Genomic DNA, 10,960 nt, shown 5'->3' with positions numbered 1-10,960 from the left:
CTTCCAGTTCCACGGTGGAACTGGAAGAAATACTAAAACATGTTTTACTAAGTGTCAATAGGCCTACTGCAATGTAGAAATTCTTTGTTTACAAGTAAAATAAAATGTAGGCTGCCTATACTTGAAAAGTACAAAAGTATATAGGCTATAGGCCTATGGTGTCAAAATGTACTTTTAAGTAGTGGCCTACTGGCCTATAGGTTACCAAAATTAGAACGTTTCAAATGTCTAAAATGAATGTACAAAAACTTTTGAAAATAGTAAGTGTTGTAGATTGGCTATTTTCAAATGGCCTAAATAGGCTAGGCTATAGGGCTGAAGAAGTATGTTTTGTGATAATAATAATCAAAATGTACAAAATAACTAAAGTTTTCAAATTGGAGTAAAAGTACATTTGCATTTGATATAGTAGAGTAAGAAGAAAATTGGAAATACTCCAGTAAAGTAAAAGTATAGTAGGCCTACCTACAAATTGTACAGTAGAGTCCTACTGTACTACTACTACTGTACAATTACGTCTACTTGGGTAGAATACCTACTTAGTTACTTTACCAATGTTTAAAAATAATCCAAAAACATGTCCAAGCAGGACCCCAAATTAAGGCTGTGTATCATAAAATTGGCTTTTTTAGTTCCATGAATGTACTGCAGAGGTCACCTTTGGATCAGATATGATGTCCCCAACTTTTTTACTGGTGGTGTGGTTCTGGTGGTCTTAAATTATATAGGCTAATAATAGTTGACCCAAGATCTATACAAAATATCATTGGCAAACTTATCCAATCTACAAGCGTTTTTGCCAGTGTGCTTTTACTAAAACTCAAAAAGCCTACTATGTGTGTTTATTTTTTAGGTACAGCACTGTTAAGTGTGTGTGTGTGTGTGTGTGTGTGTGTGTGTGTGTGTGTGTGTGTGTGTGTGTGTGTGTGTGTGTGTGTGTGTGTGTGTGTGTGTGTGTGTGTGCGTGCGTGCGTGCGTGCGTGCGTGCGTGCGTGCGCGTGTGTGTGTGCGTGTGCGTGTGTGTGTGCGCGCGCATGTGCACGTGCATGCGAGTGTGTGTGTAAGTGGACAAACAGGGAGTTTGTATCGTGATTGATGGGAAAATGTTGTAAGAGCATGTGTTGTTTACCTTTAATCAATCATTCACCATGGATGGACTGATGATATTGGTCTGTAGAAGACCTTTCTGGACCTTTCAGGATGTTTCAGATATGCCATTAACAGTTTCAGATATGCGAATGTAAGCAGGGTTATAGCTATACTCATGTTTAATAATATGGGCATCTTACTGCATGCGCTCTTGGACTGCAGCATACTCGTTCTGTTTCTCAACTCCTATCCAGTCACAGAGGCATCCAGGTGGAACCCATGGGTAACGGCTGAAAACAGGTGCAGTATATTCACTCTAAATTATAGATGCTTACGCTTGTGTCTGACTGTGATCCTTATTTTCATAGCTTATATGGCATTCTCCAGCCCCTCTGTGCTATTGGGAATAAGCAGGCTACAGTTACACTTAAGATAATATAACATTATAAGATCTTTATTATTCACTGTATGAGACAAACTTTGCTTAGTGCATCCACAAACAAACAGTAGTATATCAACAAAGAAAGAAACACTGATGGAGCAACACCATATCATAAACTGTTTATCGTATAGTCAAGTCATCACAGTCTGTTGTCAATAAAACAATCTTTCTTGTATGATCAACAAAAGAAAGTCTTGAATATTAAAAGTATTAAAATACCTTTATTATCTCCTTTATTGGACACTCCAACACAAATACAGACACTGAGGACAGTTGTAGGTACCCAACCAAACCCAACACCCAACCAAACCCACGACATGTCTCTAGTCTGTCTGACCCTTTTACCTGTCCCCCTAAACACTGAAAGGTCTGCTGTCCTGTTAACGTAATATAGTAGTATATAGTATTAGTGGTTAAAGTGCTATAGATAATAAGATAAACACAATGTGTACCGTACATATAGAGTGATGTTGTCAATAAAGATGACCCTCATGCATTACGTGTACTGCAGCTATGGTGCAAGGAGTGCCAGGTCAGCAGACAGGCCAATACCCGTCAACTGTAAGCTGAGGAACTGGTCGAGGTGGAGCCCCTGTACCTCCTGTACAGAAACAAAGGTAACAGCATGTCATCATTGTCTCTGTTCCCACATACAGACACAGTATATAGTGTTTTGGACATCGGCGTATGAGAATACTAAATTGGGCATTATGCTTCCACATGAAACCCACATGAATGGCCCCTTATTGGATCCACTAGTTGTAATGGGGGTCCTTGAAATTAAAACCACTGATAGTCTAGAATGTTATCCAGATTTATGTTGTTGAGGACAATTTACAATGAAGACCGTTTTGAGGGGCGATAGCCCCTCCTATCTCCAGCTTTGGTGTATGTGCACAAACTTTGACCTACACAAACATTAAATACCATTGACAATGAATGGACAATTTTGAGTGTTCGTGTAAACACAAACATTGAAGACAAAGGTGAGGATGCAAATTCTGATTGGCCGGAATGAGATGATGTATGATTATAAGATCGCCCCTCACTTCACATCCATATTCATTATTGTTCTACCATTGTGTTATTGTTTGCCTATATGGGAAAGCATTGTGGGATTATTTGTGGATTTTGTCATGGGATTATGCGTTTCTGTCACTGTCTTGGTTGGTTTGGGACTTTTGTGCGGTTAATTATCACCACAAGTGTTCCTATAATGAAAAGCTGTTGTGCTTTATTGAACCCATAGTGTATTTTCTACACTACAGTATAGAGGTCTCTTTCTTTATGCAGCTTGCTGAAGCATAGACATCATCTACCAACGGATTTACTTGTAGTCCTTGTAGTGTCGCTGTTTTGGTAATCTGAATTGATAGGTTGTTGTTATTTTCGCTCCATGGATCTTAGTACCGTTTCCGGTCGGTGGAGAAGCCTTCTCAGTATGGCGGGTCACAATGCCTTGGACTTCTCTGGGACAAATGGGCATGTCCGGCTGCTACAACACAATGCATGGTGGACAACTACTGCGGAGAGAGCTTCACATGCGCAGTGTCAGGTTGATGTCATCTACTACAACAACCCCTCAGGCAAAACCTTCATGGTTCTTCTGAGGAAGGTCTTGCGTGTGTGTGTGTGTGTGTGTGTGTGTGTGTGTGTGTGTGTGTGTGTGTGTGTGTGTGTGTGTGTGTGTGAGAGAGAGAGAGAAAGCCAGTGCACACTTATATTAAATGAATATGTCAGCACTGTACATGTGTGTGTTAATGTCAATTCTATGTGTGCATGAGTGTACAGTGCAGTAGTGTGTGTGTGTGTGTGTGTGTGTGTGTGTATGTGTGTGTGTGTGTGTGTGTGTGTGTGTGTGTGTGTGTGTGTGTGTGTGTGTGTGTGTGTGTGTGTGTGTGTGTGTGTGTGTGTGTATGTGTGTGTGTGTGTGTGTGTGTGTGTGTGTGTCAGATAGAGAGAGGGGAGAGAGAGAGAGAGAGAGAGAGAGAGAGAGAGAGAGTTAGAGGCATTAATGTACAGTATAATTATGTTGTGTCTTCAGGACGATGCATCAGCCAGCTGCTTGAGTGTAATGGAGAGTCAGACTGTCAGTTTGATAATGACGAGACAAACTGTACACACTACAACTACAGAAATGATCTGTGCTCCACTATTCTACCCATCCCCGGGGCAATACACGGCACGCAGGGGTATACAGATTGATTCTGCATGCAGTGCTCATATTACATTGTGTTGCGTTACTGTCCACTTCATATCAAAAGTACTCATGTAATTGTTTTGTTTTCTAGCCTAGTACAGACTGTACAGTGCACGGTTCTCAACCTTTTAAGGCTAATCATATTTGAACTGGGGACCAGCCACCCTGAGAAGCCCATGTGTGGAATGTAGGAGTTGGGGAATTACATTTTGTTTGACTCGGTTCCACAGATACATAATGTGAAAATAGCAGATCTACAACCTCACAACGCCTCGGGTTGCGAGGCATTGTGAGCTTGTACATTGGATATTTTCACAATGTTTGCCTCTTATATTATTGGACAATTTTCCAATGTTTGAAGAGTTGTTTTTATAGTATCCTATACTATAGTTTGTTAATTACCTTTGATGCAGTAATGATATTTTTTTAACTTCTTTCTTTCTTTTATTGTTCATCTGGGGACCTCCCAACCCTCAGGTTGAGAACCACTGGCCTAGTGCACAAATACAATAAAACTGCTCTCGACATGGCCTGATGAATGTCATATCCCTAGAGTCTCAGGGGGCATGACTCAATGACTAATTGTGAACTGAATTTGTTAGCTTCAATGTCCTGACAGAAGACTTTGTGGATCAAGTTCTGGACCCAAATTACTTTGGAGAAACGTGTGAATATGTCTACAACGGAGAATGGAGAGATTGGACCTATGATGCCTTCTGTGAAAACCTGAACTACAACGACGCTGAGAAAAACTACCGGAAACCTTACAACTACCACACCTACCAATTTATGGTGCTGTAAAAGCCATATTTGACATGTTTCTTTATGCATCTCACCACGTTGTGCTGTGTTAAACAACTTTTACACCTTTCCCGCGTCCCATATAGGCTGAAGCTTCTTCCGAGGGCACCGATGAATACTTTGAAGACATGGTTCAGTTGCTGAATGCACGGAAAAAAGGTGGTTCTTTCAATTTAGGTGTGACAGTCGGGGTCGGCCCGGTTGAAGTTGGATTACATGGCAGCCAGGAGAAGGAATTCATCACCAATGTTACAAGTTATAAATCCAAGGTACAATTCTGTCCAATGCCTTTCTTATTCCACATCGTCATGGTTGACTGTTTGAAATTATTTTAGGCCAACATTTTGTTACTTTAGTTTAGTTTAGTTTTTCCCCTTATACTCCTATGATGACATGTCCAAAATAGGGGTGCCAGGTTGATGGTGGTTAAATCTCAATAAATGTTCTACTTGAGTTAAAATAATCCACTCTGGCCACATGAGTTGTTTGTCATTTGTAATTTTTTGTCCGCTCTGTTGTCAATAAATTATTTTGGGTGCTTTTAAAACTGTGTGCGGATCTCTCTCTCAATCTTTTTTTGGATCCTGCACCCGTTGCAATTTGTGGATGTGCGTGCACCTCTTGACCATTGTTGTTTGTCATTTGGCCCTTTAGGATGTTGGGTTCATTAGGCTCCTTTCCAAAGTGCAAACGACCTGGTTCAAGATGAGAAGTGATAAGCTGATGCTCCACGAGGACATGTACCAGTCTCTCATGGAACTCCCAGTGAGCTATGACTTTGGGTTGTACGGCCGCTTCCTTAACACCTACGGAACGCATTACGTCACCGAGGGATCCATGGGAGGAACACTGGAACACATCATTATCACCGACAAACAGAAGATGGCATCTAGTCGTAGGCTGCTTTTTTAAATGATCATCTGCTATTTCCATTTTTTTTTCACCTGTAATGTAACTGTACTTGTACTGTAATTAAGTACATATAAAGTATAGAAAAAATGACATCTACTCAATTAAAGTAAAATTACGTCAGAATTTGAATACATTATTACTTTCCACGTCTGAACATGTGCATAACTTCTTTTCATTCCTGTGTACTTTTACAGACATGAGCGGTAGTACCGTGGGCAGATGTCTTGGTGGTTCATTTGGTTTAAACACTCCCCTTGGCCATTCCAAACAGGTGGAAGTTGGTCTCACCGTGAAAGGCCAAGAATGTTGGAAACGTGGAGGTGGTACCCAAGGTGAGTCAGTGCAATACCTGAACAATAAATCAATAAAACCAAAGTTATAAGTGTGTTGGAAAATAAAATCATCAAACATTTTTCATGTACTGCTACAAATAAAAATGTTGAGCTTAAAGGACCACTTCATCACTTTTCAACCCATCTTTATATAATTGGTCCTCACTAATGTAAACTATCACAATGTTTTTCTACTCTGTCATTTGTCTGTGTCACATAGGGCTGTGGGCAGTTCAGAAACCAGTGACCTGAAACCTGCAGTTTCTATTAGCTTGATTCCCCATCAATGATGTCACTGGTGGCCGGGTTTCTGACCTGCCCACAGCGCTCCTATTAGACACAGACCGAGTAGGAAAAAAATGGTGCTATTTTATCATGATTGTGAGGACCAATTATATGAAGATAGGTTGAAAAGTGGTGTTGGACGTTTTTGTTTTTCCTGCATTCCTGAGCCAATAATTTGATAATCGGGGGAGTCAAAGAGTCTCCTACTAACCGGTGGCTTCAAGGCTTCATGGGGTGTGTAATTGATAAGTCGTGTTTTTTTAGGTGAACTACCTTTAATGGGCTGGCCAGTGTCCACACAAAGCACTATAACTATAAATATACCTTATAAATATATTGTTAGTGGCCAACAGTGGTGAACAATATTATTATAGTTATATTGCTTGGTGTGTTAGTGTAACGCCCGGGATTTGAACTGGTCTCCCACATGAAAGTCCAATATCTTAACCACTAGACCAAAGGGATATCCCTGTGGACTGGGGGAGAGAATTAGGTCTCCATTTTCGTCACCGCTAAACCCCTTATCCCTAAACTTCTTTGCATTATTTTACTATTTTGAAAAACATTTTTGAATAGTTCAACTAGCCAATCTACATTGACACGTTGTGAGCTTGTAGACTGGCCATTTTAACTATTCAAAAATGTTTTGCAAAATAGTAAAAAAGGCAAAGAAGTTTAGGGATAAGGGGTTTAGCGGTGACGGAAATGGAGCCCTTAGACTTTTGAGGCCATCAGGCTAAGGCTCTGAGCCACTCTGCTACACTAGGCCCAATTTATACTCCATTGCAAGAGGGTGTTGTGTTTGGCAAGCAACACCATCGTACTACGGTGTAAATATTAGGCCGTGCATGTCTCATGAGTTTAGTGTTGAGATTATGGTAAACAGACATTTATGTTGTTCATGTGTTTAGGTAGAGATTCCTCATCGGAGATTATTGTGGATGAGTTCACACTAGTGAAAGGTGGAACCATCCAGCGTGGTGTTGCCTTGGTGCCCTATAGGGACCCTTACACCTTCAGGAAATGGGGAAAGACCCTCAAGTACAACCCCACACTCATTGATTACGAGGTAAACCTTTCTTTGTCTTACATTTAACACATTTTATACACCAGTTAGCGCGCGCTGGCGTGACGCTAGCTGTTTGCTCCCGGTTTAGGCTGAGCCGGGACCACGTGAGTTTCCCCTCATGTGGATCTTCCAGTGTCCCACATGTACTGTAACATAAATTTCCTTTTCTTTATTTCTTCATTTTTTCCCCTTTTTTTTAAAAGAAAAGAAAAAAGAATGGAAAGGGAAATGAAGACAAATGAGTAATTAAATAAATGATGAGTTCCTGGTGTTGTCCAAGTTGAGCGCTCCTGTCCTGCCAATCTACGTCAAATTCACACCATACCACACCATACAGTACACATAGGCGATCTATGGACTGCTGGCGTAAATTAGATGCTATGCATAATTGTATAACATGTATTGTGACTAAAACGCTCAAACCGTGCCGCAGTTTGGAGCTTGTTGTAGAAGTGACACTGACGGAGCAAAAGTATTAATCTCCCCTTTCTTTTTCTGTCTCTCTCTCTCTCTCTCTCTCTCTCTCTCTCATGTCCATGAACCAGGTCATGCCCATCTACGAGCTGGTGCGTTTCAGCATGGCTGCGGACCACGTGGGCCCGAGGCTGGCCCACCTGAGGAGAGCCTGGGACCAGTACATGCAGGAGTTCAACGCGTGTCGCTGTCGCCCCTGCAGGAACAACGGCCTGCGCGTCCTCGTCGGGGGCACGGCCTGCCAATGCGTCTGTAAGGAAGGCTACCGGGGAGATGCCTGCGAGCAGCACACCAGGACAGGTGAGGAGGTCAAATACAAGGATTGGTTAACACACACAAGCGCATAGTGTTTTCAATTCGTCATTCTATGAATGGATCTTTATGCCATATCCTGAGGCTGTGATGTTTTTCAAGGTTTGCACTTGTCTTTGTGTTTGATTTTTGTGTACTCTATATGTAATTACTAGTGACATGTTGGGACCCCCTCGAAAACGAGATGGTACATCTCAAGGAGTTTGATAAAGAAACTGGAATCACACACAGTAGGGGGCAACTAAAAGACTGAATGTAATGTCTCTATACAACAGCTGAGGCATCAGATGGAGAGTGGTCATGCTGGGGCCAGTGGTCACCCTGTCAGTCAGGGAGGAAGACTCGGACCCGGCTCTGTAACAACCCAGCGCCAGACAGCGGTGGAGCGCCATGCCTGGGCACCCCCTCCCAGGCCCAGGGCTGCTGAAGTGATGTCTCCCAAGTGGTGCCTGGGCACCCCGTCCCAGGCCCAGGGCTGCTGAAGTGATGTCTCCCAAGTGGTGCCTGGGCACCCCCTCCCAGGCCCAGGGCTGCTGAAGTGATGTCTCCCAAGTGGTGCCTGGGCACCCCCTCCCAGGCCCAGGGCTGCTGAAGTGATGTCTCCCAAGTGGTGCCTGGGCACCCCCTCCCAGGCCCAGGGCTGCTGAAGTGATGTCTCCCAAGTGGTGCCTGGGCACCCCCTCCCAGGCCCAGGGCTGCTGAAGTGATGTCTCCCAAGTCCAGTGGTGGAAAAAGTACTTGTGTTGTTGTGGTCTTGTGTTTTACTTAAATAAAAGTACCAATAGTGCAATGTAGAAGTTCTCTGTTACAAGTAAGTGTGGACATTCAACATTTGCTTGAGTAATAGTACAAAAGTATTGGCATCAAAAGTACGAAAGTACTCGTTATGCAGATGTATACAAATATTTTGACAATAGCAGATCTTCAAGCTCACAATCCGTCATATCGCGACACTGATGGATATTTTATAGACATGGACACGTATATATCAATCAGTTGATATTTTAATAGACAGTTGACACACAGTGTCAGTGTGCACAGGACACAGAACTAAGTTAAGACATGCAATACTCTGTGTGTGTGCCAACTGCTTTAGAGCTATTTACAGCCAGTCTGTAAAAACAAAGCCTTTTGTTAAGAATGCGGCCAGGCACCCCAGGGGGTCGGGGGTTCTGTTTCTGACCTAATGATAGGAACAGCTCCTATCTCCAACTGCTAATCCAACAGCTGTGCATGTGTGTGTGTTGCAGAGGGCTCCTTGCTCTCTGCTCCAGAATAGACATGAATCTACACTGTGTATTTGTGCTTAATCATTTAGACTGGTTAACAATATAGTTGAACTATTTCATTACATGTGTTTGGCATACTTCATATATAGTATAGATATTGAATTAGTCTTATTTGGTATAAAACATAGAGTGACACATGAGCTGCATGCCATGTGTATGTCCCGCCTCCTCCTTGACCGGAAGAGCCTGTGAGTTTCCAGGGAGGGGGGCGGGACCTAGAAGTTAGTAAATACTTGGACGCAGTGAAACTTCTAGAGAGTCCACACTGATTAGCTATGATGTGACCTCATGTATTCCACGGGGCCTTCCGCCCGTGGAAAGCCTTGTACTGAGTTATTCTGTTCAATAAAGATGATCAGAATGTGACGACAACCTGCTGGTCTTCTCCTTTCTTCCTTCGACGACCATCACTGCTAACGACACAATTTGGGTAACTTGGTGCTAAATATACATCAACACATTGTGAGCTTGTAGATCGGCTATTTTCAAATGGCCAAAATGTATATAGGTATATATGTAGTTAATGTTTTGTAATAATCTAAATCTCCAAATAAATGTAGTGGAGTAAAAGTGCAACATTTGGATCCGAGATGTAGTGGAGTAGAAGTAAAAGTATTGTAAATTGTAAATACTCAAGTAAAGTACAAATACCTCAAAATTGAACTTAAAGGGGCATTCCACTCATTTTCAACATTTTACTATGTCATTAATATACCTTAGAGCTGTTGTGTGGAAATAATAAAAAGTCCCCCCCATTCTGTGTTTCCTAGAACTGTAATTATGAAAAAAATCATTAACATGGTGAAACACATCTTGATGACATCATCAAGATGTGTTTCACCATGTTAAAGATTTTTTTCAGACCTCTAGTTCTAGGAAACACAGAATGGGGGAACTTTTTTATTATTTTCAAACAACAGCTCTAAGGTACATTAATGACATAGTAAAATTTTGAAAATGAGTGGAATGCCCCTTTAAGTACAGTACTTAAGTAAATGTACTTAGTTACTTTCCACCACTGCCCAAGTCAACATCTGGAGCAAACCGACGCCAATAATGTCTTTTCGCTTGTTGTTGTATTGGGATTAACCTCCTCATCCCTATTCTTGACCTACAGTATGAGCTATTTGTGGTGAATTTAGAAAAAAATGGTCTCATAAATAAACATGCACTGTAGCATATATACTGTACATGCGTGCGACATGTGCAACTTCATCCTTGAATTATTATTACGGTAATATATTTATTTGCTGACACAATGTATTCTGGAACTATTGCATGCAAATGGTGACTTGAAAATGAAACACAAACAAGAGCAGGAATAAATTCATTGTGTGTGTCGTGCCTCTCAAGTCTCAACCACAGAGTTCCGTTATCTGTAGATAGTGATTCAGGTCAGTGTTCAGCGGACGCCCCCTCATGTGAAGGTTAATGATATTAACCTCCACACAACAACATTTGGATAAAAGGGGAAATCAGGACAGTACACAGCCCAGGGGAAGTGAACTGAAACACACTCATAGGCTAGGTTTAGCCCTTGTACAATACAACTAGTGTACTTTACTCTGGCTGTTTGTGTAAACAGAAATCACATTTTTCTTACTTCCTAAAATTCAAAAGTTGAAAAAGAAAAACCACCACAAATCGACCCGTTACTCTCAAGGAAGCAAATTCTTATTTTATTTCAAGGTTGACGAGCCTAATGTGCATATTGTTAACCCATTAAGACAGAGACAGCATCTGTGTAATTTTAGA

At 41.7% G+C, this 10,960-nt stretch overlaps 1 protein-coding gene across 1 annotated transcript; it reads left to right on the top strand.

Moving 5' to 3' along the window:
* Nucleotides 1-2,013: 2,013 nt before the first annotated feature.
* On the top strand, nt 2,014-8,343 carry c8a (complement component 8, alpha polypeptide; the record flags this gene model as incomplete). Its single annotated transcript, XM_079529216.1, has 9 exons — nt 2,014-2,148; nt 2,939-3,079; nt 3,569-3,723; nt 4,334-4,523; nt 4,619-4,801; nt 5,187-5,427; nt 6,973-7,130; nt 7,676-7,904; nt 8,192-8,343. The coding sequence occupies 9 exons, from the start codon at nt 2,014-2,016 to the stop codon at nt 8,341-8,343; spliced, it is 1,584 nt and encodes a 527-aa protein (XP_079385342.1).
* Nucleotides 8,344-10,960: the final 2,617 nt, after the last annotated feature.

This window comes from Electrona antarctica, assembly GCF_951216825.1.
Source record: "Electrona antarctica genome assembly, chromosome: 19".
NCBI classification, from domain to species: Eukaryota; Metazoa; Chordata; class Actinopteri; order Myctophiformes; family Myctophidae; genus Electrona; species Electrona antarctica.
The sequence above is the reverse complement of the archived record's forward strand: the minus strand, read 5'-3'. Positions and strand labels throughout refer to the sequence as shown.